General features: G+C 46.8%; 10 protein-coding genes and 1 non-coding gene across 11 annotated transcripts; 6 read left to right on the top strand and 5 right to left on the bottom strand.

Annotated features, from left to right (window-relative positions):
* Window positions 1–3198: 3198 nt before the first annotated feature.
* Window positions 3199–3281, top strand: F4812DRAFT_t39. Its single transcript has one exon. It is a non-coding gene; the product is annotated as a tRNA-Gly (tRNA).
* A 1033-nt stretch (window positions 3282–4314) lies between these two features.
* On the top strand, window positions 4315–5598 carry F4812DRAFT_467407 (Phosphoenolpyruvate/pyruvate domain-containing protein; the record flags this gene model as incomplete). Its single annotated transcript, XM_047938653.1, has 2 exons — window positions 4315–4449; window positions 4532–5598. The coding sequence occupies 2 exons, from the start codon at window positions 4315–4317 to the stop codon at window positions 5315–5317; spliced, it is 921 nt and encodes a 306-aa protein (XP_047793569.1). The 3' UTR covers window positions 5318–5598.
* A 902-nt stretch (window positions 5599–6500) lies between these two features.
* On the top strand, window positions 6501–7249 carry F4812DRAFT_455365 (uncharacterized protein; the record flags this gene model as incomplete). The annotated part of the gene is made up of 2 exons (XM_047936810.1): window positions 6501–6731; window positions 6794–7249. The coding sequence occupies 2 exons, from the start codon at window positions 6501–6503 to the stop codon at window positions 7247–7249; spliced, it is 687 nt and encodes a 228-aa protein (XP_047793568.1).
* Window positions 7250–7731: 482 nt separating this feature from the next.
* F4812DRAFT_171406 (uncharacterized protein) lies at window positions 7732–9736 on the bottom strand. Its single transcript, XM_047929947.1, has 2 exons — window positions 9729–9736; window positions 7732–9637 (listed from the first exon to the last, which is right to left on the bottom strand). Exon 2 carries the CDS (start codon window positions 9260–9262, stop codon window positions 7790–7792), a length of 1473 nt encoding a protein of 490 aa, XP_047793567.1. The 5' UTR covers window positions 9263–9637; window positions 9729–9736; the 3' UTR covers window positions 7732–7789.
* A 431-nt stretch (window positions 9737–10167) lies between these two features.
* Window positions 10168–11839, bottom strand: F4812DRAFT_171374 (uncharacterized protein). The gene has a single exon (XM_047929946.1). It carries the CDS (start codon window positions 11648–11650, stop codon window positions 10286–10288), a length of 1365 nt encoding a protein of 454 aa, XP_047793566.1. The 5' UTR covers window positions 11651–11839; the 3' UTR covers window positions 10168–10285.
* Window positions 11840–12684: 845 nt separating this feature from the next.
* On the top strand, window positions 12685–13822 carry F4812DRAFT_171350 (ARP2/3 complex, 21 kDa p21-Arc subunit). The gene is made up of 3 exons (XM_047929945.1): window positions 12685–12885; window positions 13044–13439; window positions 13535–13822. The coding sequence occupies exons 1-3, from the start codon at window positions 12880–12882 to the stop codon at window positions 13709–13711; spliced, it is 579 nt and encodes a 192-aa protein (XP_047793565.1). The 5' UTR covers window positions 12685–12879; the 3' UTR covers window positions 13712–13822.
* A 111-nt stretch (window positions 13823–13933) lies between these two features.
* On the bottom strand, window positions 13934–15873 carry F4812DRAFT_455361 (Gcd10p family-domain-containing protein; the record flags this gene model as incomplete). Its single annotated transcript, XM_047936809.1, has 2 exons — window positions 13934–15728; window positions 15788–15873. The coding sequence occupies 2 exons, from the start codon at window positions 15871–15873 to the stop codon at window positions 13934–13936; spliced, it is 1881 nt and encodes a 626-aa protein (XP_047793564.1).
* An 895-nt stretch (window positions 15874–16768) lies between these two features.
* On the bottom strand, window positions 16769–18445 carry F4812DRAFT_413267 (aldolase). The gene is made up of 2 exons (XM_047932777.1): window positions 17938–18445; window positions 16769–17862 (listed from the first exon to the last, which is right to left on the bottom strand). The coding sequence occupies exons 1-2, from the start codon at window positions 18268–18270 to the stop codon at window positions 17023–17025; spliced, it is 1173 nt and encodes a 390-aa protein (XP_047793563.1). The 5' UTR covers window positions 18271–18445; the 3' UTR covers window positions 16769–17022.
* A 969-nt stretch (window positions 18446–19414) lies between these two features.
* F4812DRAFT_455359 (uncharacterized protein) lies at window positions 19415–20216 on the bottom strand (the record flags this gene model as incomplete). Its single annotated transcript, XM_047936808.1, has 3 exons — window positions 19415–19648; window positions 19727–19967; window positions 20020–20216. The coding sequence occupies 3 exons, from the start codon at window positions 20214–20216 to the stop codon at window positions 19415–19417; spliced, it is 672 nt and encodes a 223-aa protein (XP_047793562.1).
* Window positions 20217–21138: 922 nt separating this feature from the next.
* Window positions 21139–22874, top strand: F4812DRAFT_455358 (P-loop containing nucleoside triphosphate hydrolase protein; the record flags this gene model as incomplete). Its single annotated transcript, XM_047936807.1, has 4 exons — window positions 21139–21319; window positions 21381–21598; window positions 21668–21993; window positions 22055–22874. 4 exons carry the CDS (start codon window positions 21139–21141, stop codon window positions 22872–22874), a joined length of 1545 nt encoding a protein of 514 aa, XP_047793561.1.
* Window positions 22875–24924: 2050 nt separating this feature from the next.
* Window positions 24925–26230, top strand: F4812DRAFT_455357 (galactose mutarotase-like protein; the record flags this gene model as incomplete). Its single annotated transcript, XM_047936806.1, has 2 exons — window positions 24925–25792; window positions 25851–26230. The coding sequence occupies 2 exons, from the start codon at window positions 24925–24927 to the stop codon at window positions 26228–26230; spliced, it is 1248 nt and encodes a 415-aa protein (XP_047793560.1).
* Between the last annotated feature and the right edge of the window lie 745 nt (window positions 26231–26975).

The following is a 26975-nucleotide window of genomic DNA, read 5'->3' as shown; positions in this document are numbered from 1 at the left end:
TCGCGAAAATTGTCCCTCGCAGCGTCTAGAGCTTCTAGAAGCGTCGCGGCTACGTCTAATATCACGGTTTCTATCAAGAAGAAGCTTATATTTATTTTACATATCGCTCGCTTCAGCGCGGCAGTCTGAATTCGCTCGCTAGGTATCGAGGAGCAGTAGCAATTTGGAACTTACCGGTCTTGCAGGGTACCTCCCGCTGGTGGTTGAAAGTTCTTGGCGGCTGCAGCCGACAATACCAAGATTCTGTGTGGCGGAAATTTACACGCCTAAACCCATCACAATATGCTTAATCAATGGCTTAATTACCAACAAGCCAGTTTGATTGGCTCCTGTTAAGGTACCTTACAATTTCTCACGCAGACAGCCGCTGTGATATGTCCAACGTATACTCAAATATACCTATCATGGATTTTCAAAGCCGAGTGGAGGAACGGGGTGAAGAGGAAAGTACGTAGAAGGATAGTACCTATACCAATATATTCTTTGAGTATAGGTACCTAAGGCATTCAACCGAAGCTGCAAAGCCAACCTTATTATTATTAGACCAGCCTCGATCCTCTAATCAACTACTATACAACGCTGTCTAGCCTCTGAAATGAAGCTTCTAGCAGTGGACTAGTATGGCGTTATCAATGTACAATAGATTGAAGGTAAGGCAAGCCTTCACGGTTACTCGGCTCCAAAATGTACGACGTGCACGACTTGGACCCGACCCAAGGCTTGGCCTACCATTCTTTTTTGAGGGATCGTCATACATGACCTTCCGATTACCTATGCTAGAAGAACGGAAAGTCACTTGATAGAATAGAACCGAGAAGGGCCAGGCTAAAAACTACAGAAACTAAGAGACTATACCCCAATATTCTTCAGATCAACGCCAGTCGGTGACAGCCAAATGTGTAGAGATAATCAACGGGGATGTCGGAGATCTTGAACGATGATCGTGTTCAGATTCGGCAAAAAGAGCCCGATAGCCTGTATCCCGCGGACGGACCAGACGTAACAAATTCGCCTATTAGTTAGTAAGTGATCCGAAGGCTCCCTGCAGCCGGTTCTACCTAAGCAGCTAAGTCGGAACCTCTGTCACCGTTTCGCAACTTCTTCGTTGCCTTTACAAACATCCATCTATCTCTCTCTCTCATGTAAGATTGCCAAGTCTTCCCACAATAGCGCAGGAAGACCAAAAACTAGTGCAGGAGGAGCAGAACAGCTATTTTAGAGAACGAAAACTATTAACCACGCTAAACAAGACTTGGCGTTGGGCTATTTATGTGCTTTTGGTCAAGTTTAGAGAACTAAACGGGCGGCGCTGCTTAGAAGGCGTAATCTCTTCTAGTCACCGGAGCGTTCACATGCCAAGAGCCTAAACATGAAACGTAGAAGAAGACGTTCGAACAAGGACCGACTCGATTAAGGTGGGAAAAGGTGGAAGTCGATCTGTGACCAAAACGCCAAGCAACCAACCTTATTGAGAAGGCCCCTGAATCGAGTGCGCTTCTTCCAACCCTATCACACATGCCGTACCCCAAGTTAGCAGACGATAGCCCCACTCGTCGAGTGAAGTTCGAACTCCATCCTCGGCGGAAATGGGGCACGCGAGCCTCCATCCATTCTTTTGGGAGATTTTGAGTGTGCGTTTAACGGTCCCGGCTTACGACCGTGGGAGTTTTTGTCCTCTTTTGATAACATCTTTTTTTTAATCAACCTGCCAATCCCTCGCTAAGGGTTAGCTAGCGTTCTAGTAGCCAAGAACGATTAGCCACATCCATTGTGCTTCAGTTATTAGTAGCACGCAGATCCTTTACGTATGGAGACATTTGTACTTGTACTCCGGCGGTAAGAGAGATCCAGTAACCCCGTCTTTTTTTTTTTTTTTTTTTTTTTTTTTTTTTCCCTTTGAGGCTCCACGAGAGCCGCCGGGAATAAGGAAACACCTAGATAATTTTGCCCTTTATTACACTAGTGTAATACCATTATCATTGCGGATATTTTAGCAGTTGTAACAGGACCATAACTAGGCTGAACATGATCCCACGTGCTCGGAGCTAGAAACACATGTATCTGAAACGGCGCAACTAAGGATATCGTTTATTCTCCGCAACGATGACGGCAATGCCTTCTTTGTCTACTGGTAACATCCATAGGATCTCTTACTAGGTGTAGAAACCAGCCGCATTTTTTCAACTCAACTCAGTATTCGCGTGATTATTATGTGTTCCGAGTCCCAGGTCAATTATTTGCATCAATCAATTTCTAAGGAGTTGTTAATTTGAATCCCTTCGCTTATAATATGTCCAGTATAAGTCGAACTATACCCACCACAAACACCATTGTCTCCCAATAATCAGGTAGTACTTGTTTCTGTCTAGGTGAAACTTCTTTAATACTCAAACAATGTCTCTTCATATGCATACTTTTCCCTTACTTTAGGGTGATAATATACCATTCAATGCCCCTTTATATGCTTTCTACCTCAAGGACTAGAATCCGCACCGAAATTATTTGTAACTACCTACCTACTCCTTAAGCAAGGAACTGGTAGAATTCGTTGCGAAATGGTATAGTCTTATCAAATCCTAGTCTTCCGAGCAACAAAGTTGCCAGGCTCCATGCGGTGGAGTATAACTATATGTAATGAAGCTCATTTCAATAGTGTCTTCATCCTTAACCTAGATACCTAGGCGGTGAATAGAAGTATTACAGAACCCAATTGTTCCATCCAAGAGCGTTATACTATGGTACTTGTACAACACCGCTTCTCGCATAAGAAGCCTACGTATTTACATAGGTACGTCAGACATAGTATCCATGGAGAATCGATGGCGAGTCCCTCAATCGTTCAACCAACGATGTAAGATTTGATTGATTAGTACTCTGAATGAACTCCCGCGTTGGGTAAGGGATGATTCAGCTTAGTCCAAGCAAGATACTCGTTCCTTGCGTTCCTTGGTCCGTTTCTTTATTTAGAGCGGCTGACACCACCACATTCACCTATTCCAGCAATTGGACAAATAAACTCATCAGAGACTGTCGCTCAAAGTAATCCGTACAGCCTCTCGATTCCATAGGACTATACGAGATTCTGATTGGCCGAGAGATATGGGGGACACCCTAACCACGTCTAAGTGGACCGATTGGTCGGTGCTACACGGTAGTCTAGAATTATATACCACTATAATTGGCAAATCTTCCATCGAAGCATGAATGGTGTAGCGGTAACATTCAACCCTTCCATCATCAAATGCAAGGTTGAGCTCGGGGTTCGACTCCCCGTTCATGCATTCATTTTTCTCCCTTTCACATCCGATCTTTTTTTTCTTCAAATCTTACGAAGCCTCACTCGTACGTAACATTCATTCTTTTTGTCATTTTTATCTGAGCAATCAATCCCCTGTGATTCGTCAGCTCATTACGTCAACCTAGCTCAAAAAGGGATTTCATTTTTATGCGCCTCATCTGTGATTGGTGAGCTCCGAGCTAAACCAGCTCGATCTCATTCATAATGGTGTGTCAGAAAGCTGAAGGATTTGCCGAATTCAATATTGAATCAATAAACCAGAGTGGAGTTGACGGCAGAGGAAATAATGAGACAGGTCAAATCATGTCCGTTGAAGGGACTCGTATGATGGAAGCATTTGTTCGCAGGGAGATCTGCCCATTTCTGTGACATTAAGTCGTCAGTGCGACTCGAATGCGCCCCTGGTCTTTACACGAAACAGCCTCTCATCACTGACAAATTGCGAGTAGAGTGATTACGTAGTCCACGGTACGTGCATATACATGCCTTCTCTCTTTCTTGCTGGGTTTATAATTATAAACTTCCAACGACGTATATCCTAGCAGCGAGCTGGGGTAGCAGACCGAAGCAGTCTCATCTGGCCGCGTGCGTTCTTGCTGCAGTCCGCCATCGTCGGTAAATAGCGGATTTGGGACAGTTTACCGAAACGACGCTAGAATCTATTGGATATTCGTATGAATCTTCCAAGTTATGTTAGGTATTTAGTTCCCTTCGAATCCGGTTCGCGCGAGTCTAAAGCGGGTACATTTTCGAAGAGCCAAATGTCCCTAACTTAGGTTCGAGGTGAACCGGGCGTTCCGAGGACGGAGAGAGGCGAAGATGAAAAGTTTCTAGGTAGGTAGACAGGCTGTTGAGATAGTAATTATACCTATATAAAAAATCATAATACGAGGTTGATGTAAATGAAAATCTCGGGTTACGTGAAATTAAGCTACTCAGGATTTGTGTAGAAGATCGTGTTTCGCAAATTAAAAATACGAAGTTGCTACCCCCCGTACGCGTTCATATCTCCCCCAATGGCCCAGACAAAGTCCGCATCAAAGCTCCGGCAGATGCTGGCCGATCCGGAAAAGACCGTGGTATGCCCGGGCGTACACGACGGACTCACGGCGCGAGTAGCTCTGAGCGTCGGCTTCGATGCGTTATACATGGTAGGAGAAGGGCCTCGCTTTCCTTAGCCGCAAGTTGGCACGCCACTTTTCTAGAATGACATTCCACTAACTTTCGGACCAGACGGGCGCCGGGACAGCTGCGTCCCGCCTGGGACAGCCGGACCTCGGCCTCACGACCGTCGACGACATGGCGACGAACGCCGGGATGATCGCGGGCCTGGACCGCTCCGTCCCCGTGATCGCGGACGCCGACACCGGGTTCGGGGGACCCCTGATGGCCGCGCGCACCGCCGAGAAGTACATCCTGCAGGGCGTGGCGGCGTTCCACATCGAGGACCAGGTGACGACGAAGCGCTGCGGACACCTCAGCGGGAAGGAGCTCGTCGACACGGCGACGTTCGTGGCGCGCATCCGGGCCGCGGCCTCGGCGCGGTCGCGCCTGGGCTCGGATATCGTGATCATCGCGCGCACGGACGCGCTGCAGTCGCGGGGCTACTCGGAGGCGGTTCGCAGGCTACAAGCGGCCGTGGAAGCCGGTGCCGATGCGGCGTTCCTGGAGGGCATGCAGACGAAGGAGCAGATGGCGCAGGTGGTCAAGGACATGGCGCCCACGCCGTGTCTCCTGAACATGGTCAACGGCGGCGTGACGCCGCTGGTGAACGCGCAGGAGGCGAAGGAGCTCGGGTATAAGATCGTTCTGTGGCCGATAGCCGGCATGACGAGCGTGTATATCGCCATGCGCGAGTTCTGCCGGGAACTGAAGAGCACGGGCGAGATAAAGAACAGGTATAAGGAAGACGGGAAGATTGATGGAGGTGTGAGGGATGTGTTTGAATTGTGCGGGCTGTCGACTTGCATTGAGTTCGATAAGGAGGTTGGAGGTGCAAGTTTCGCGAATGGTGCATAAGATACATACCTCATATTACATGAATTATATGGATATTAATTATTTTATGTGAAGTGGACAATAGGAGGCTCTATCTTCTAAAAGGACACCCAGTCCAGGACTTGTGAATTGTTACCTTGTTCTCTACCTAAGCAATCGAAGAACTCATAATCTACTATTCAATGACGGTTTTGAAGCCGTCTTGGTACGAAAGTATTCGATTCGATATATCACACGGCCACATGCGTGGCCCTCTTTACCACAAATATAAGTTGATCTGTTAGTTTTGCGATTAAGCAAACGAACGGAAGGTTCAAACTCCGGATGAAAATAAATATAAATACTATATAAGGAGCTACGGCGAAGGCAAATATATGGAGTACCATTCTCGGGGGCTATGCGGCTGACTGGCGAATCAATTGGTGCGGCGTTTGCCTCGATTTCTATTTCAGGATACTCCATTCCGCGGCCGACCCAGCATCCGATCTACAAGCGCTCGGCGTCGAATAAGGCTCCAAGCTGAGTTGGTTTCGAAACAACAATCGAAGCTTTGGTTCTGCTGTTGTTGGTTCATTATCCTCTCGGTAACACACACCTGAATTATAGGCGAGAATAGTCTTGTTTTATAATAGCTACCAATCCTAGTGTCTACCGGCTTATCGAGAGTCGTCTGCCAGCTCTTTATATAAATATATACCTCCGGATAGAATCCATCCCGGTAGAATTCCGCCTGGGTATTCAGCACTCCGGTTTGCCCTTCCGCCTACCTTAATCAGACTGATCGATGTGCTTGCTGTTGGTCGCTCCAAGACAGCCCACCTGATGATGGGTAGGTACTTGTATAAGATCGAAAATGTATGTGTACCTAGGTATATATGTGTGGTAACAACTCTACGATGTAAGGGTTAAAATGATTTTCTAAGGAAGCATTGGCATATAACCCGGTTTGTTTTTAGATTTCTTTGATATCATAAATGTACCCAGGTAGATTTATATAATATTTCACTCTTCCTTAAAGCAAAGTGCCGAACTATCAAATAGTTGGCGTCCTCATCGATATACCCACGAATTCAAAGCCGTTGTCAAAGTCAGCAGATCTGTATTCACCAAACATACTTGACATATACAGGGCTCGACTTCTGTCAACTTAAGAGATTTCCCCTAAGTTTCCTTTCTAGCTATACAACTTCAGCATTATCCCACGATGAAGGCTACTTTGCTATCTTCATACCTCTCTGCTGCGATTTTGCTTGGGCTGTTAGGCTCAAGCTCTGCCGCAGTTGTTCCTCGCTCAGATGACACCACCATTGCCAATTTCGGGAGAATAGGAATCTGTCTCTCGTACCTCGGACCCGGAAACCTGGTGAAGGAGCTCGCCCCGTGTAAAATCTGGTGTCCGACGCAGAATCCGGGATCGGACCCGAATGCAGTCGGCGTACGTCTTATTCCCCCCTAGTCATTATCGAAACGAAACTAACCCATAAATCCCAACGACAGTGCAAAGGCCCGGACATTCCCGAGGACAAATTAGATCCCAGCACGATCGACGAAGACGACGACGGGAACAGATTTACCCCGGGCGAGTGCATCTGCGACCTGTCAGCAGCGACAGCGTTCCTCAACGTCGTGATCGAGGGGCTTTCGGAGCTGGACAACGTGATATGCGCCGTAGTCCTGACGGCCATCACGACGCTTGTCGAGCTGGGCCTCGACGCCCTGCCGGGGGGCGCGTCTCTGACCGCGGCGCGGAGGGCCGTCGAAGGCGCCAAGACGTTCGTCGAGAACGGGCTCGAGGCCGCCTCGTTCTTCGGGGACTGGATCGGGAGCACCTGCGGCATCTCCGACTTCAACTTCAGCTTGGAAGACACCTTCTTGGGCTTGAGCGAAGCCCCGGACGAGCTGGGCGTGAGCAAGGGTTGCCTTAGGCAAAACAAGATTTGCCTGAAGTCTTGAACTATGTTGGAGGGAGATTGATAGGGAAAGGTTGAGATGGCGTTTGAGATGAGATAACAATGGTATTGATATGAGTTTGAGGTTTAGGAATGGCTTAATATACAGGGTTCTAGGTATATCGTGATGGATAGGATTTACGTGTATGGTATCTCATTAGACGGTTTGTTCTGGTTATGCTGTGGACTCGAATATGATGCGTCCCTCTTTATATTATATTATCTTAGACATGCCCGGTGCTCGTTAGCCTCTATTATTTAATTCGGAATTTGATACGTACGTATTATCAAGTGAGAAATTTCTATTGGGATACCTGTGCAAGTGTTCATTGTAGATATATTGTGAAGCTATTCGTCATGTTGTGGAGAGAGGAGTCACGGGGAGGATTGACTTTTTGTTTTCTCATCGTATTATCACATAAGTTCTAAGAAACAGAAGCCAGCTTCAGGACGGAGGATCCTTAATATGTTAGTAATGGTTAAATATGGTCAACTAAAGTATAACTGGCTCTAACTACTCCCATCATAGCCCTTCTTTTCGTCTTTAACGACGATGACGTGCTGCCCTCTCGGTGATCTCTTCCGGGCAGATAACGAATTTCCATTGGCGAAAGCGTCGATTCGTAAAGAAAGCTGGGAATTCCACCTCTGGAGGCGGGGTAGACTCTCTCTTATAAGGTTCTGGAGGTGTCGGTGGGTTCCCGTTAGGGCAATTGTAGAATGCCCACTCTCTTCCCGTGGGGGTGCTGAACCACGCTTTCCGGACTTGCGTTCCGAGAGGCGTGAAGTGCGACGGAGTGTATGTACCCGTGTTTGCCCAGAGCAAAGCCTGTCGACTGGCGAGGAACTTTCGCCCATTTCTACTATTGAGCCAGACTATCCCTTGTCTGGTCTCTAGCCATGGGAAACCATACTCCGACGCCAGCCACCACCAGCAAGATTTCGATGCTAGGAACAGGAACCCCGGCCTCTTTTCATCACTCCAGTCATATCCAAGCCAGTCATATCCTTCGGCACTTGCTAGCCAAACGGAAAGTTCATTTTGCTCATCGTGTACCGGGTAGGCAAGCCATCGCTGGCCGTCGTAACCTTCCAACCACTGCTGCCTGCGCTGGTACTTATTAAACAATGCATAGGTCCAGCGTTCAGTAATATCTCCAATCATGTGCTTCTCGGAATTGGCGAGATACTTTTTCCAGTCTGGATTATCCTCGAGCATTCTGTCATAGGCTAGATTCATTGCAGAGCTGATGCTCCGTGTGTCAGTTTGGAAAGCCTTAATAACCCTCATTCTTGACGGGGGGACCTCTCTTCGGAATCTCCCCACAACGATTATAAGTTCTTCGATGCGTGAAGACCGAGGCCATATAAAATTAGGGGGTGGATCCCAGTTTTCATTGGCCATCGTACTGTCAAACACATCATCGAGCTTGAAGGCACAGAATCGAACGCCACTGAGGTAGGAGGGTATAGACCATGGTTCCCTACTAGCCATCTGGTTCACACAACCATCATAAAGGAACCAGTCCAGATGCTTCCTCACCGTAATAGATTGGGAATGTTTGTGAGATTTTCCAGTTCCATGCTCGTCCCCTAAAAAGAGACGGAGGATACCTTCGGTAAGGGTTTCTATACCGATTGGTCGGCTGATTGACGGGCTGATAGTGTTCAAGCCTTGTCGTAGCTGGTGGGATCCATTCCATTCTTTGTTGACGTAGAGCGCCTGATCACCGCCCCAACATTCAGCCAGGCTGCCTTTCCTGAACCTGAAATAGGCCCAACTAGGCGATGAGCCGACCACATCGAATATAGAAGCCTTTACATCGTATGGTAGATTGTCGAATCTCAAACCCTGAGTTCCGCGCTCGGCGGCAGAGGATGATCCTGCGTTCTGACTGCTTGCCCCCAAAAAACCCCCCGGCACAGATGCCGTGGATTCTCTAGGCTCGGGCTCACCCATCCTACGGCGAAGCTGCTTGGCTGTGTCTGCTAGAGCAAGGTGGATACTATACTCCATGATTGCAAGGTAATTAGCAATAACTACTAGTAGTTAGCTATATTCCCTGAGGCTTTATTGTTAAGATTTGATGAATTTATTTTGGCAAAATAAAAGGTTGCTTTATAAGGAAAGAGGTAGAGGGAACTTGGTAGTATTTAAATAGACCGGCTACTATTACTATGTAGAAGGCTTTGGTATAGATCGTGAATTAGATCGTGAATCGAATCGTCGTGACAATGAGCTATGATGCATTGCCTACAACGTCACTAAGATTCAAAGTCAGTTAAATAGGTGAATTGATCTTCAAGAACCATGTTTCTGCTTGCTGGCCTGAGTAACTTCGGTCTGACCTAGGTACCTGACATGGTGATTATGAGCTGTATACTTGGAATCCTGGACAATGATATTAGTCCATTAACTAAACCAAACCAAGTCACAAGGGACGAGTAGTAGCACGAAGCGTTGCATTAAAATGATGGAATACCATTTTACCGTGTAGTAAGTAATCAATTCCCTCATGAGCATATATACCTGCATTGATGAACGCCCCAGCCGCGAAGCTAGTGAAGTCGTAAGATTATTCTATAAAGTGCATCGAAGAAATGTAGCGCGGCAATGTTGTTAGAAAGCAAACATTGCATATCATCCTTTTTTGGGCGAGGGTCAAAACCGAAGCTGGTACGTCCGGCACGCCCAGGTATCTCGTACAATCATAATCATCGTCATACAATGGCGACCGTCTTGTATAGACAACGAAGACGGTTATGGCCAATAAAGCCTCGAGTAGCTTGTCCTCCCACTGCATAAAGCCGTTGGATATATCCGTCCCTCCCACCCCTTGAGCCACGAGGCATCCCAAAACGTCCCAAGAGGGTCTTATTCGTCTTGCATCTTATTTCTAGACAGCGAGAAGTCATCTGAACTCCATGATGTCCCTGGTTGTGGTATCATCGCTGACCCATTTTTCATTCCTATCCATATCTTAGTAACCCATTCGTATATCCCCACGATCTCAGTTAGAAAATCCGGGTCGATATTGAATCATCGGACGACGCCAACCCTACCTTCCTCTAAACGCCTGCGCTTCGCTAGTAACTCACTTGGGTAACCAGAAGATTCGTGATCCTCGGAGAAGCTTCCGTTAAAAACCTCGGAGAAGATACCCCTTTTACGCTTGGGTGGCAGTGATAGTTGGGAAGTATTAGACATTGATCTGTCTTCCTTGTCGAGAATCTCAAGCATGCTTTCAAATTCTTCTTCTTCTTCGTCTTCTTCAAAGTTGTCGCTGTTAAGTCCTTCAAAATCGGGTACTAGCTCATTCTTAAAGGTTTCTATGCGATCTATATCGAACTCGCCGATAAGATCCTTGCCTAGGGCCTGCCCCAGACGTTCCTTGAGGCCCAAAACGGGCCAGACAGGAACATGCCGATAGTTGATTGCGATTTTCGTATCTCCCTTCGGCGATTTGCCGGGCTCGTGGAACATGGCTAGGAATGATGTGGGTATTACGCTCGAATAGACGACAAAAGAAGAATCCTCTTTTGAAACCGCCAGGACGCGAACTTGAACATCCTTCGGCGTAAAATCCTCTCCCGTAAAGACATTTCCATACACATGCTGCTGAGCCATTGCTAGCATGGTAGCGAGGATGTAATGGTCCTCATCTAGATTCTTCGGTACCAACTTTCCTGATCGGATGGCTTGCAAACGGTGTATAGGACCATTGAATAATCCACCAGGACCAGGAGGTATTCGGTAACAGTTTCTTCTAATACGATTCAGAAAGTCACGATCCAGGTAGGCCAATAATGGTGTATCGCAGGAAGCCTTAGTGTCCTTCTCCTTGGCTACCGTCAAAAGATCGGACGAGCAGGTAGTAGCCGACTCAAATGAGCGCAAACCAACCGGGTCCTTGTATAAGGCCTGGCACCTAACCGCACTAATATATCGATCTTTACCGCATCGAAGTGTAAGTCTTGATAGATTAGTTGGAGATAATTGAGACGGGAATAGGCCTTCTAAGACGTTCTTCATTGCATCATTTTGCTCTATGTTAGAGACGTTATCTTGCATAATGACGTCAAGAGCGCGACTGATATTCACCACAGTTTGTGGTACCTTGGAAGGCTGAGAGTGCCATAACGAAGATGGAGATGACGGGCGCGAGGGTGTCGGCGTAGTCTGAGGAGCTTGTTGCACAAAGCGACAACCTAACACCTTTGTGTGTAATTCAGTCCAGCTCAACGGCGGAACATAGAGCGCGGTAGAGGCGTAGTCATGGAGAATATCATAAAGTGATCCAATTTGTGGCGACAAGATTTTGCGACACTTCGTTTTGCGATAGACTCGCTTTCGCTTGACCGTTACTTCTGTTGTGGTTGTTATGGTTGATCCCTGAGAGATCATTGTGATGGAGATATCGGGATGTTATCCCCTTAGAAAATAAAATGTTAGTAAAAAGGGCCAGGGGGGGGAAGGTACAAGGAAATAAAAAAAATATCGCTTAAGAAACTCACTGGAAGTGAAAGTGAAAGTGAGTTAAAGATCAGATTAGGTGAATTTAGGAGGCTGCAATTACACCTGCCTCCTTAATAAGGAACGGAATACAATACAATGGAAAAAACTAAAAGGATAAAAGATAAAAATAAAATAAAATACGCTGTACTTGTTGCCTTAATACAAATTTGGAAGGTTGCAAGAAGTACCGACTACAAATTAAAGGATAGAAGGAGCAATAATAGCTTAGGTATTAAAAAAAAATCGTACTTAATTGTTTTCTTTTGTTATTGTGCAACGTGAATCTGCACGACGTAAGGGGTGGACGAAAAAAAGAAAAAGGAAAGGCAAAAAAAGATGTAATAAAGTTTTGATACCGGGAGGCAACATGAAAGACGGGAGTGAAGACAGGAGTGGATGAGGGAGGAGAGAAAAAGACGCGACCTGGAGGGGCATTCCACCCGCAAACAAACGTGGATTGAGACAGCAATTTGAATGCGGCCAACTAGCACCAAGTCACCACTGTTGCGCGTATTCACCTGATCTTGTGTCGCCCCCCAAATAAAGTTAGGGCTAGGCTCCAGCCCTTTAGATCAAGGAGCGCCACATCTGTTGCCGTTGCGAGCCAATTGTATTCCGCGGTTTCCGGTTCTGTTAAGACTAACTGCCAAGCTTAGCGTCAGATGGCTCCAGGCATTGTGGATGCAAGTCATTTCATTAGCTTGATTAGCCTGATTGATTAGGTTGGTGACATGTCATCTATCTTTAGCTCGTGCAAGTTTGGTGTGAATTGGCAAGAGGGTACATCCCCAACACAGTGTCACAGTGTGGGGACATTTATGCAAACTCAGTCTTACTATGTACTCTACTATGTACCTAAGTACTTCATACTCAACGCGCTTAACTTTATGCACCTGCATTTATCCGAGTGGGGTACGTACTTCGGAGTGACGTTTCATTATCACTAACAATTTACACCGGGGAACGTCAGCCTCAGCTGTACCCAAACCCTGCAAGCCTAGCCGTCAACAAGAGGAATACCTAATAGGAGCTCCCCTTTTTGATAAAAACAAAGTATATCCAAAAGTGCAGGCTTGTCAAGCTACCACCGATTATTCTCTCGGTGAATTCTTGACAAGATGCCGGTATGTGCCTTGCTATTTTATTTGCCAGCTCAAGAACCTCCTGATAACCCTCCTCCCCCCAATAATATCAACAATAATCATAAGATCTCCTTGACGCCTAATACCTCGAAGTACCTTCGTCCTAGCTGCTAACAAGACTTTTACTATCAAACTATCAGGCCTACAACTCCATGTTCAACAATGACCCCAACATCCCGCGTCTAATAGGGAACTTCCCTCTCCTCCCCCTCCGCACCAAGACCCGCGGACCCGCGTACGTGCTGCCGCAGCCCAACCCGCCGCTCCCCGCGAACGAGAGCCCCGACCCGGACGCCGAGTCCTACGACATCCTCGACGAGGTGCTCTCGCTCTTCCGCGCCAACACCTTCTTCCGCAACTTCGAGATCCAGGGCCCCGCCGACCGCCTGCTCATCTACGGCATCCTCTTCGTGAGCGAGTGCCTCGGCAAGATCCGCCCCCAGCACTCCCTGAGGGACGCCACCAAGGAGGTCCTCAACACCGCCTTGGACCTCAACTTCGCCATCCCGGGCGACCCCGCGTTCCCCCTAAACCAGGTACGTTCCAGCTTGACTTGATTTTGCCTCCCCGGATACAGAAACACAGCAAAGCTTCACGGTAAGGGGAGAGGGGGTCTAACCTCGACGCACAGATCTACGAGCCCCCGCGAGACAGGCAGGATGCCGAGCAACTACGACAGTATCTCTCCCAGGTACGACAAGAACTAGCTTCGCGGTTACTAGCACGAGTTTACGAAGAAGATGACGCGAAGCCGAGCAAGTGGTGGTTGAGTTTCACGAAGAGAAAGTTTATGGGCAAGTCGTTGTAAGGAGAGGATACCGCCTCTACAATTCACAGGGATATCAAGTGTCGAATATCAAAAGAAGCCTGCCAAGCTGTCAAGCAAAGAATTCTTGTTATAGGGGTATCGATCGCAAGTGTATGCGAACTGAAAACTAGACTGAAGCTAGCTAAATGCTAGACTGTTATATCCCATTCCATGAAATTGGGTTCTATAACGCCGATAAATGCAACCGTATTTCCGTCCAGCTTACTTGGAAGTTTCTTCCTGTATCGGTCCTTCAAGCTTCCGTTTCCTGGTACGGGCTTTCCCTCTGGCTTCTATCTTGCCTTCTGCTGGCTTGACTCTCCATGCTGTGAATACGTATCCTTCCGCTCCGCCCCTACTTGTCATCAGGGGGTGTGTCCGTCCAGGAAGGACCTGCCATTTCCTAACACGGCTTGTTTGCAAAGCGGCTCCAAGCACAAGGGATGGGTTTAACGGGAATTCCTCGTTACCGGGCCACTGCTCCAGTTCTTGGTGGGTTTTACCCACCGCCTCTTCTGGCGGATTTGATACCCAAGCCGCGCGACGTGCTATGCTATAACAGTCAGCTAGCGCTGTTAGAGGTTCGATAGTCTGCGAGTAAATAGCGATAGGTGCGCCACCAGCAAGAAGCGGCACCGCATAGCGCATAATAGATATAGGGTCCATCGTGCTAGCAACTACCAGCCCAGAGAACTCGCCCTTTCGCGTAGTATCCACAACGTGACGAATCTTAGCCCAACGACGCCGCTTGCGGTGGTATGTGCCCCGACGATTAGCTTTCCACGAGCGGAGCGCCTCAGGTGACACGCTAGGCATCTTCGAGTTGTATGTGGGATCTGATTCTGGCTTGATGAGTTGCAACCAGGATATGGACATCAAGTGAGAGGCCAAGGGGTGGTCAGATGGCTGTGCGGGATTCGTAGCATCGAAACCATATTCGCGGAGAAAAGTCAGGTTCGGTTGTTGGTTGGCATGAATAACGGTGAGCGTGTTGGCACCCGCATATGGTACTTTTAGGTCGTTACACCGCGATTTCCCATCTCCATGCGATATTCTTGTATTCTGAGGGGACTTCGGCTCTGTGGAATCATGGTCCTGGGCTGTTGATTCCATGGTGGAGCCACTAGGTTCGTTGCTCGTTCCAGAAGGGGGGTCTTCTTTATTTGTTATGACTTTTTGGTTATGCGAATATTCCTTTTGATATGCACTGGATGATGTTGGTTCCTGGTTGTCCTCTGCAACTTTATTTTCAGGCGAATAAAGGATACCCATCCTCTCCGCCATAGCTGCTACTAGAAGACCGCCAGTGTCGTCCACAACAAGCCATCGTCCAGGTGTAGATTCGAAACCCTTTCCCTCGCGATCGCCGACTTCTTCAATATCGCATTGGTCCTCTCCACCAAAATGCACGTTGGCCCAGCAGCCTAATAACGCTATCATTTCATCTCTCATATCCAGTATCTTGCTTGGATCCTTTACCTCCAATTGCCAATGAGCGAGCATGGGCACATCCATAGGGAGGACAGAGAACCTTCGAATATACTTTTTCGTCTTAAGCAATTTATATTTGGCTAAAGAATACTGCGTCTTCTGGTCGATCGCCGTATGCGATAACAATAACTTGGCTATTATATCTCTTCCAGCATCTGTGCCATCTTTCTTCAAGGCTTCTATCTTCTCTGTCGTTAGAGTTTGGCGGGCTGAGGTATCGATTTCTACGCGATCGGTTCGAGCTACAACAGCACCAGATTCAGGATCAACGAGCGAGTACTCGATTCCAGTTGAAGTAGCATTCTCCGCATCATCACCTTCGTTGGTTATGGGAGTTTCTTCTTCCAGGGCACTGGCCGATGCATCAGAAGATAGTATATCGCTATACAGCTCAGAGGCTGGCACGATACGCAAGCGATTGAAACTCTCTCCCGGTTGCTTATCTTGTAATTCATAGGTCAAGTGGTATGGCCGGTGAATTATGAGATTACTTGGGAATGAGCCATACTTCCCTAAGGAGATTGTCCTATAGAATGAATGAACGTTAGTTAATGCAGTTACTTAAGATGGCCTACGATGACATACGTATTGGGGGTAACTTCAAGAACCCGAAGGTTTCCAGAAGGAAGCTTAAGAGCTACCAAAGCATGAGGTTGGACCAACGAGTGCATCTCGAATTAGCCTATTATCTTGGCGTCGAGAAACTCGAAGATCTTAAAGTTGTTGTTGATTTCAAGAATAAACTTTTTTTTTAGATATCAAATTTGGAGGTTAAACTTAATTGACCCTGGTTTGCAGATTTGGAGTGTAACCCCACTGTGGGACCAAAGCCACGTGGGGAAGTACATAAACCCAGGAGCCAGCAGAGCCCTATGCTACCTCCTAACTTACCTGTAGATTACATCTTACATAAGGTCCTAGGTTATCATAGAATAGGGGTATCATGTTAAATTAGAGTTGAAGAAACAACAACACAAACACAATTGGACTTTACATGTTGTTTTCTGGGGTTATGGGCCATACTATTAGCAATCAGTTTGCTGGCGCTTTTGACATAGATGTATAGAGATCCACAAAAACTTGAGTTCTCGGATTGGCTACGAACTATTTATTGCTAACGAGACGACAAGCAATGAATCATTTACTATGAGAGGGAACCCGAGTCATTGGAGCTTGACGAAGTATAAGAAAGTGATCAGGAGTGTGTCCGCAAGCGAGACATACGCCATGATACATGACGTAGCTATGACTTTGACAACTGGCGCAACGGTAACGTCAATATGTGAGCAACTCATCAATAGTACTTGCTGAAGCAGCCTAGCTGGAAGTCAGACTTGACTTTATGACATCTCTTACAAGTTGCCAGATATGACGGAGCATTTGGAGAGCACATCTGCAATCTTAGCGTTCCATATCCCCGAGGCTATGAAGATCTGGAAGAAGGCTACTATACAGATGGGCGGTACCGTGTTTTAGAACGTGACCGGCATATTGCTCAGGAGTGCATTAAACTCGCCGAGAAATAGATCCTTAGACACGGGGAAATGGAGGCCGGGGAAAGAAATGGTCAAGAATTGAATAAATGGCCTTAGCACTCTCAGCAGTGTTTATTTACTATAGCAAGGTGCGAAGAGTGGTTTGATTGCCTGTGCAGTAGTTGAGAATCCGTTACATGATGTAGCTTTTAATATTTAAACCGTCTTCAAGTTTATAAGTTTTTCACAAGTGATAATCAAACTATGCCAATCGTCCTTGCATGCGTCTCGACGTGGATGGTCAAATATATACCTTACATTCGCATTCTTACGTCAAAACTAGTATTACGTAGCCGACGTAGAAGACCTAGCCTTACGAGCCCCGAGCACGGCTTTACCAACGACAGAGTCGTTCTGTCTGCCCAACTCGTCAGAGATCCATTGCCCAATATCCGCCATAGCGTCGAGGTCGATGCCCGTGTCCATACCCAAGCTCTCGAGGAAGTACACCATATTTTCCGTCGCCACATTTCCAGTGGCACCAGGGCTGTACGGGCAGCCACCAAGACCACCGACAGAGCTATCGAAGGTCCTGATGCCGCGCTCGAGAGAAATCGCCGTGTTCACGAGGGCCTGGCCGTACGTGTCGTGGAAATGCATGGCAATGTCCTCGTTACGAATCCCCGCGGCCGCCATGCACTTCAAGAGCTCCTGGGTGCGGGGCGCGGTGCCCATGCCTGTGGTATCCCCGAGCGAAATCTCGTCAGCGCCCATCTCCAGCAGGGAAGTGGCGATCTCGGCCACCTTATGCGGGTTTACGTCGTGTCCCTCGAAGGGACAGCCCAGGACCACCGAGATGTAGGCCCGGGCCCGGATGCCTAACTGCTTCGCCCCTTGGATCACGTCCTTGAACATCTCGAGCGACGTCGCGATGTCGCAGTTCAGGTTCTTCTGGGAGAAACTCTCGGTCGCGGCGGCGAAAACTGCGATTTCTACTGCCGGCTTGCCTTTCAGGCCTGCGAACGATTCGGCTTCCGTCAGGTAGGCACCGGGGTGCTTTTGAAGTAGAGCTGCGGCATTCTCGAAACCCTTCGCGTTGGGGGCGAGGAATGAGTACGTGATCGGGACGGGCGAGGGGATCTTGTTCGTTAAGATGTGCTCGAGAATTTCGCTCGAGTTATCCATCTACAGTAGTTTCCTCTTAAGTCAGCTTCTATTCTATACTCATGCTATACTATTCGCAATTCAAGGGAGACTAACTTGTGGTACCCATTTCGGAGAGACGAAGGACCCAGCTTCTATGACGGACACACCAGTCTTAGCTAGCCTCTCAATGAATTCGATCTTGGTAGCCAGAGGAATTGATTTCTTTTCATTCTGTAAACCGTCTCTCGGTCCTACTTCAACTATCTTCACTCGGTTATCGGAGCGTGGTGGTTGCTGTTGTTGCTGTGTTGCTGATTCGCCTGGGTTTTTGACGTCGGAAGCTGTCGCAAAGCATCGTCGCCGAGCTGCTGCTGATGCTGCTGCTGATGGAGCACGGGTTGACACACGCCAGCGAGCTAACTGGATAATTGGGCGCAGCGACGCCATCTTTTATTCATATCGATCAGTTAAACCGCAATTCCCCTACTCATACCACATACCACCCAAAATTGTTGTTCTCTTCTCTTTTATAGACGTTCAATATTGCTCCTCAAAAGCTGCAAATGGAAATGGGGTAGACAGATGAACACCCTTGTAACTTGTAAGAGCTCGGCTACTAATGGTTCTTGGTTCGTCAGTTCGTTTTTAGAGGTATGCAGAAAGCCCGGGGGTACGTACCTATGAAGTCATTAGGTACCTTAGCGTCTTGGGGGAGGGTTTCTTAAACCGTATATATACTGCTTATGTACGACTCAAAAAATTGAAACGTTTTATACTGTAAATGGAAAATATTGCATTTATATAAATTAAATATAAAATTTAAATTAATAATTAATAAGTTTAAAACAAATAATTAAATATATAAAATACTTTTTCATTATATTATTTTATTTTATTATTTTTTTAATTTTTGTAATTATTTTATTTTCACGTTTTAAACGTGATTTCTTTAATTATCAATTCGTAATAAAAATATATATATTATAAATTTATAATATTAAAAAATGATAAAAATACCATTTAATTAATAAATTATAAAAATATAAATACATTAATAATTTAACCCGTTTATTATTATAAACCATATATATACGATTCGATATATTAACTTAAATATATACCGTTAAATTAACCTTTACCACGACGGTAAAGTACTTGCTAAGTCCAGGTCTTTTACTTAGATTACGTGTAAACGTGATCTATTGAAGAATGGGTTAGGTACCCAGGTACATGTAGGTACACTAATACGCAGTACGTACCTCAAGTACGGCATCGTGATGTTAATTTCTATTCAAATAGTTTGACTATTTTTCTACCTAGGACGCCTCCAAAGGGGGCCATGGTATGCCATTGCTATCTCTTCGCAGGCTTCCCAGATTCGCCGTCGATTGGCCACGTGCATTAAGGGGCCTATTATTCCCTCAAATACTACAACACAGAAAAACGTCCAGAAAAACAGAACTCTGTATATGTCCCTACCAGCCAGAGGACTTGTCTGGATAATTTGGTTTAATTCGAAGAACCAGGGAAAGCCATTCTTGATAAATGCTCTCCAATAATCATCTCTATCGCGAATCTTTGCGTGGACCCACTAAGACGCTCTAGCAAGGGCAATAATACCCTCCGCACGGAGGTATAGACAAATATTGAAGATGATATCGTCTCCTAGGTTTTCGAACGGGTCGTCTATCACTCGGCTGCTTAGGTCCACGAGCGGCAGTGGTTTAAGAATTGGTACTAGCACTATAATCTTCGCGATTTCAAGTGTTAATTCGGCTGACGGAGCTGGGTTTGCGATGAAGTACTCTTCGCCAGTGAAGTACTCCTAGTGTCCTTTGCGTCGATCCTCCGCGCCAGTCTGGACAACCAGCGAATACCCATCTTTTGTGAGATTGTGCATTACACGGTAAAGCCGTGATAGGTCCACATGCTGAACTGGTTTGTTCACGTCGGGATATATGCGGCGGGCCAATATTTCGTAGCACGGCCAATGGAAGGGAATGGCGCCTAAGGGCTGTGGTTCAGAGTCGTATTTGTAGCAAGTGTAATTGAACGTGCTGGGGATATCTAAGTTTTCCGCATCCGTGCCATCGAGCTCAATATACCCTAAGTAATTATATTTCCCTCTACCAGATATATAACCCCTGGGACGAATTAGCTAAAAGGATATCGTCCCAGGAGCAACAGAGCACCTACTTCTTTTCCGCGGAAATACTTTCTAATAGCAGACGGACTTCCGTGACCCAGGCGGCTCCTCTTTTGCTAATCACTTTAGGATCGTAGCCACACCCTATCATGGACTTCTCACTGATGAAATAAGTCGGCTCGAATGGACCACCACAGATAGCACAATAGCACCACTCCGAAGTGGTGATTAGTGGACGCCGCACCATGTCGTAGCGTTTCCGTAGCGTTTGCAGGTTAATGATAACCTTCTGTTTATGTGATATGATTTCTGCTTCAGGTGAATAGATCAGTGTTGTGATGTGGTATACTAATACTTTGATGCCGGAATGCAATGTAAGATGAAGGGTATGTCAAGATATTGGGGTTTCGCGTTGAAATAACGTTGGCTATAAATTAGCTCTGCCTATCATTACTTTCATTGCCTACCTCTTATCGAAAGCATATAAGGCAAGTGTCCTCTACTAAGAAAAACCTTAGGTTAGGTATCTATATGATGTTAAAGTTCCCTTATTACTTGCACCATATGCGTCCGTAACTTCTTGAAATGGACGTTGAGCTGATCAATACGAATGATATTGCGAGAGCTTCTCGTAAGTAATTAGCTCCTTTCCAATTGGTGTGATATGTTAAATTCAACTTTATCTACCTGTTATCAAGGAGTGGGTTGAATAACATCAAGTTTTGATACCAGAGGTATGAACCTGTATCAGAATTACATATAGGTACTATGTAGCTGAGTTTAGGTAATAGGGGGGGGGGAGGAGAGGGGGGCAAATTTCCATATTGCTATTGGACTGTACCTATACCTAGTACGTACCTAGGTAGGTAATCACATGCACGTGGTTTTGTGAATTGTGCACAGACCATGCTGTGGCTGTTCCCCACTCTCCGGGTGCTGCGCCAGCCTAGGTACATCAATGTAAGTGGGAGCTTTCAGGGTCCGGTTTTTTTAGAGCTTCCCGCCTCTGTAATCTAACAATCTACCGCCGTAATCTAACGTCAACGGTGGCTGGAGCTCGACATCAACTGCTTCATAGCCGAATCATAATCAAGCTTCTTCATTTGGAAGAGCTACACCTTCAACCTCCACTGTATTTTTGGACCCGATACACCTGTAATTGAGACATCATGGATCCTAGAGAGTCTTCTTCGTATTCCATTGTACCAAGGATTCGGTACAACACCGTCAGCGGTGTCAATGGTCCTCTAGTCATATTGGATAACGTCAAATTCCCGCGCTACAACGAAATTGTCACCTTAACACTTCCCGATGGAACAGAGAGATCCGGTCAAGTCCTTGAAGCCCGAGGTAAGCGTTGGGAAGCTTATATCGCATCGTTTCTGTATTTAACCATGTTTCATTATTACAGGCAACCGCGCTGTCGTGCAGGTCTTCGAGGGTACATCGGGTATCGACGTCAAGAAGACCAAGGTCGAGTTTACGGGAGAGAGTTTAAAGCTGGGAGTGTCGGAAGAGATGCTGGGACGTATCTTCGATGGATCCGGTAGAGCTATCGACAAAGGCCCTAAGGTGTTGGCTGAGGATTACCTCGACATTAACGGCAGCCCTATCAATCCCTACTCAAGAGTACGCATCTCTATAATGCAAGGCTATGTTAATGGGGGTGAAAGAAATCACCGCTTACCATATTGCTAGGTATACCCCGAAGAAATGATATCGACCGGTATTTCGACTATCGACACCATGAATTCGATTGCCCGAGGTCAGAAGATCCCTATCTTCTCTGCCGCCGGTCTACCTCACAACGAAATTGCCGCCCAGATTTGCCGACAAGCTAGCTTGGTCAAGCAAAAGGGGGCTACTAATAAGGGTGTGCACGACGACCACGAGGAGAACTTCTCTATCGTATTCGCCGCCATGGGTGTCAACTTAGAAACAGCCCGATTCTTTACTCAGGACTTCGAACAGAACGGCAGCTTGGAACGTGTTACGCTCTTCCTCAACCTTGCAAACGATCCTACGTACGGCCTACATTACTTTATTTTCTCTAACTTTATCGCGCATGTAGCTAATATTAAGCAGAATCGAGCGCATTATCACTCCTCGTCTCGCCCTTACGACCGCCGAGTACTATGCCTACCAACTCGAAAAGCATGTTCTGGTCATCCTTACAGACATTTCGGCCTACTGCGATGCCCTGCGTGAGGTTTCTGCCGCCCGAGAAGAAGTGCCAGGTCGACGTGGTTTCCCTGGTTACATGTACACTGATTTGTCAACCATCTACGAACGAGCCGGTCGTGTCGAGGGCCGAAATGGTTCCATTACCCAGATTCCTATTTTAACTATGCCTAACGACGATATTACACACCCTATCCCTGATTTGACGGGTTATATCACGGAGGGCCAAATTTTCGTCGATCGCCAGCTCGACAACCGTGGTGTCTACCCGCCTATCAACGTGTTGCCATCCCTCTCTCGTCTCATGAAATCCGCCATTGGTGAGGGAATGACTCGAAAGGACCATGGTGATGTGTCCAACCAACTTTATGCCAAATATGCCATTGGCCGTGATGCTGCAGCTATGAAAGCTGTCGTCGGTGAAGAGGCCTTGTCGGCCGAAGACAAGTTGTCGCTAGAATTCCTCGAGAAGTTCGAGCGGCAATTCGTGACACAGGGCGCATACGAACAACGAAGTATTTACGACTCTCTAGACATCGCGTGGAGTCTCCTCCGTATTTTCCCTAAGGAGTTTCTTAACCGTATCCCCGGTAAGATTCTCGACGAATTTTACACCCGCTCGGCTACGGATCGAAAGGAAAAGGGGAAGGAGAAGGAGAGAAGTGATAAGGGTGTTAAGGACACCGACGCACCCCAGGAGGAGGAGAACCTTGTCGACGTATAATCAATTAGACACCAAAGGGGGCGTAAGCGCGACAGATGTGTATAGGGCAGTCGTATTACGACGGAGTACAGGTTACTTATCAGCATTCAATACAGTGGTTGTTCCATTGATTTTTGGAATTCATGAGGAAGAACTTATTCACATTATTCACGTCTTATGCAGGGCCTTTTTTTCTTTTCAGCGTGCGGCTCAAATACCTGACAAATCGAAATGCGAGTTTACTTGGCAAAACATCATGGCAATATTTGTTATAACCTTGTGTGTTAGAATCAAGATACTAGTCTGAAATACTGGTCTGAAGACTTGCAAAAATTCATACAGCTATCTACCTAGGTTAAGTAATCATACTTCTGATCGACTTGCGGGTATAACTCCAAGCTAGGTTCACTCGGTACCTTTCGGGAATAACAGACCGGAACTGGGCTGGGTTGCTTGCCCTTACCGGCTCGGCCATTTTATGCTTATTTACCCCGCACTGTAAGTAAGGGTGCCTAATCTAATAGGTTAGCCTACCTAGGTACCTTAAGCATCAATAAAACATGGGGATGTTGGGATTTGAAAGATTCGAAATAATCCTCCTAGGCAGCTAGGTAAAGGTATAAAAATCCATCATTCACGTGGTTCACTTGTGCTACTCAAATTCTCGCACCAATTGGTGAACATCCATGCTTTTCCCGCCATTTCCCACATTTTCTCCATGTTTGCTGTAGAAAAAAAAAAACCGGCGGCCTTTCTGTAAACGGCAGTGGGTTTTATTACGAACAGATCGGGGAATCCTGTCTCAGCGGAAGGATACTAAATCACGGGGGCAAGCAAGCCTCGAACGTTCTTTTCTTTATTTGCTGTTGTGTATGCGTCGCCGGAAGCACGCCCAACAGACCAGAAGTCATCTTACATAGTATATACGCCTCGAGCTAAGCCATAAATGCTAGCGAGAGGAATGTACCTAATGCAAGGCACAAGAAGTTGTTCAAAGGGAGGTTGGAGTTGCACGGAAGATCCCTCCAAAGCTTAATATTGCAGGGCTTAACGTCATTGAGGAAAAGCAATCTCCAAATGACTCCAGTGGGGTAACATAACACCAGGCCGGCCAGGTTGGACAAGTATTCAGCCCAGCCTTGAATGAGATTTACTACCTAATTAACCTTTCTTAGTCTATCAGACTTCGAATAGGTAACTCGACTTCGTGGGATCCTTTACAAAGATTCCGAGCACGTTGCCAACTCCACTCCGGTACTGATATAGGTATAGGATCCATCTCGGGTAACTCTAGAGTCTATACTGTGTTGGTAGAGAAATCCTTCTCGTAACACTCCAACTTAGCTGGTTAACGCCGCCAGGTAACACATGCCTAACTTACCTATACCGCCTCTTTACGAATATCAAACCTTTATAATACCTAGTGTATCTACCTAGTTTTCTCCCAGGTACCTAAGGTAGCGAGCCGTCTCCTTGGGCTCGCAGTTATTGGGTAGTGCTGGTTTTTTCAACCTGCACTGTGACCCGCAAACATGCGATAAACAAAGAGCCCTCTTACGTGCAAGGAAAACGACCGCCAACTCGGATTCCAACGGACTAGCGACTTACTGAATTCGTGCCGTGATACCACATGATTTAGATGAGGCCAATGCAACGCTGCCTTGCAAGTTACGTCGTCTACCCCAACTTTTCCAAGAAAGCGGAGTAGCTTTACAGGCCTCGCATAAGCCGTAGCTGGGGATCGCCGGGGCTGCTGGGGCTTGCTAGGGTTAGCTGGAGTTCGGATGCAGGTGAGATTAATAAAATTCCCCAGCTTTACACAGTACTCCCCCTCTGTCTCCCTGTAAGTAGACAACGTGATGAATCTTCTACATAGTACCCTATCCCAACCTATTCCCATTGTCCAACCAAATCAAGTTTCTCCCGACGGGGTTCATCCTTTGATGACTGAATTCATATAAGTCACCAATCCTTCCCCGGGATTCCTGTCGCTTTTTGCTTTACTTTCGCTCTGCCTTCCTCTCTCACCGTCTATTGCGGCGACTACAAAGCATCAGCACCACGAGTCAACATGCGTCTACACAATAGCCTCGCTTCTTTGGGGGCCTTTTTGCTACCGTTGACCGCAGCACAATCGCCCGGCGGTACTGGGAGCAGCAATGTGTCAAGTAGTTTGGGTCCCGATGAGCATGGCTTTTATTGGATCTACAGCGAGGGACTCTCCGCCGCCTTCATTCCTTACGGTGCTTCCGTCGCAAAGCTCTTGGTCCACGATCAGTACGGTATTGAGAGAGATGTTGTAGCCGGCTTTGATAATGCTACGGCCTATACGCTTGACAAAACCCATCCCCATCTCGGCGGCGTGCCGGGCCGATACGCAAACCGCATCAAGAATAGTACATTTGAGATTGACGGCGAAACCTTTCACGTTAAAGCCAATGAGAACCCCACGCTGGAAGCTCCTGATGGTGTCGACACCCTGCACGGTGGCCCCAATGGCTGGGACTTCCGCAACTTTACTGTCGTTGCTCACTCCAATGATAGTATAACATTCTCAATTGTGGATCCCGACGGCGAGCAAGGATTTCCCGGAGAGGTGATTTCCTATGTAACCTATACTCTGCACGAGTTCACTTGGGATATCAAGCTGGTGGCTATCGCAACTACGAAGAAGACGCCCATCATGCTTAGCAGCCACACGTACTGGAACTTGGACGGCTTTGCCAATAACGAGACCAACACCGCCTTAAACCACACTTTCTACCTGCCCTACAGTGGCCAGCGAGTTGGTGTCGACGATATCCTGATCCCCACAGGTGACATCATCGCCAACAAGAAGGGATCGGTGAACGACTTTTGGAGTGCCCCGAAGCAAATTGGAACCGACCTTCAAAAGCCTGACGCGGAGGGTAACTGCGGTTTCAACTGCACTGGTTATGGTAATTACCCCTGTCACAATGAAAATCGTAGATGAGAAGACTAACTTATTCTAACTAGACAATTGCTGGCTTGTCAACCGGGATCAAGAGGGCCCTTATGACTGGCGCGCTGAGGGCGGCTTTGTCGCTCGTCTGCACTCGGAATGGTCAGGCATCCAGCTGGATGTGTACACGGACCAGGACGCATTCCAGATGTACTCATGCAACGGCCAGAACGGCACGATGCCGGTCAAGACGTCGCAAGGTCTTTTCGACAACGACGACTTCCCTCGCACGATTCCCAAGTACGGCTGCCTCGTCATGGAGGTTGAGGACTGGATTGACGCTATCAACCACCCCGAGTGGCAGCGCGAGTCCAAGCAGGTCTTCAGTCCCGGCGGCGACCCTTACGTCCTCCAGGCCAGCTACGTCTTCAGCATAAACACCACAAAGTGTTAAGTGGACGATTGTAAAGGTAGTTTGGGGTAACGACGATGGTAATAATTATATAATAGGATTAGCCGCGGCGCTGTAGCTTAGGGTGGCGCGGTGAATAGATGTTATACACATTGGGTATTTATATTACTTAGCGCTTCGTTTACACTGCCGACGTTGGCGCCGCATTTAGTATTTACTTAATAAATTTAATCAGCCAGCTTTGACGATGGGAATATTCGTTAGACTTTTAAAGTGGCTTATATGATCAGAGGTATTTATATATAAGAGCCTGAGATATGACGGATATAAACAGCATAGGCAGATGACTATTTTGGTGGTGAAGGACTCCCCTGCCAAGACTAGGGAAGCTATTAACGGGTAACTCATATAAGTCGCATGTTTACCTAGGTAGATAAGATACGCTATATATATAGCAAGTTATGTTCTGAGGATGACTCTTTATTATTATTATTAGGTGCGTACCTAAGGTACCAAAGAGTGTCTCTTTAGATGCGGCTGGAAATTGTACCTAGGTACGTACCTGACGTATGCAAGACAGACATATAAAAATGCCTTGATGTATTCACGGGTTCGATATCATAAGATGAATGTAAAAAAAAAAAAAAAAAAAAAAAAAAAAAAAAAAAAAAAAAATTTTTAAAAAAAAAAAAAAAAAAAGGATAAGAATTACCCAGAGGGGGGACGAAACCAAAACAAAGAAAACCCAAAAAATTGTTAAAATTTTTGTTAACAAACACCCCCGGCG

The sequence above is a fragment of the Daldinia caldariorum genome, assembly GCF_022478825.1.
Source record: "Daldinia caldariorum strain CBS 122874 unplaced genomic scaffold F4812scaffold_2, whole genome shotgun sequence".
In the NCBI taxonomy this organism is placed as follows: domain Eukaryota; kingdom Fungi; phylum Ascomycota; class Sordariomycetes; order Xylariales; family Hypoxylaceae; genus Daldinia; species Daldinia caldariorum.
The sequence above is the reverse complement of the archived record's forward strand: the minus strand, read 5'-3'. Positions and strand labels throughout refer to the sequence as shown.

What these genes read in the sequence shown, in the direction of transcription:
- F4812DRAFT_171374 (XM_047929946.1), bottom strand. Translation starts at nt 11,650, where the DNA reads ATGATCTCTCAGGGATCAACCATAACAACCACAACAGAAGTAACGGTC.
- F4812DRAFT_413267 (XM_047932777.1), bottom strand. Translation starts at nt 18,270, where the DNA reads ATGGCGTCGCTGCGCCCAATTATCCAGTTAGCTCGCTGGCGTGTGTCA. An exon ending in CTCCGAAATGGGTACCACAA is followed by an intron (nt 17,863 to 17,937) that starts GTTAGTCTCCCT and finishes AAACTACTGTAG; the next exon opens with ATGGATAACTCGAGCGAAAT.
- F4812DRAFT_171406 (XM_047929947.1), bottom strand. Translation starts at nt 9,262, where the DNA reads ATGGAGTATAGTATCCACCTTGCTCTAGCAGACACAGCCAAGCAGCTT.
- F4812DRAFT_171350 (XM_047929945.1), top strand. An exon ending in CCGCGTTCCCCCTAAACCAG is followed by an intron (nt 13,440 to 13,534) that starts GTACGTTCCAGC and finishes CTCGACGCACAG; the next exon opens with ATCTACGAGCCCCCGCGAGA.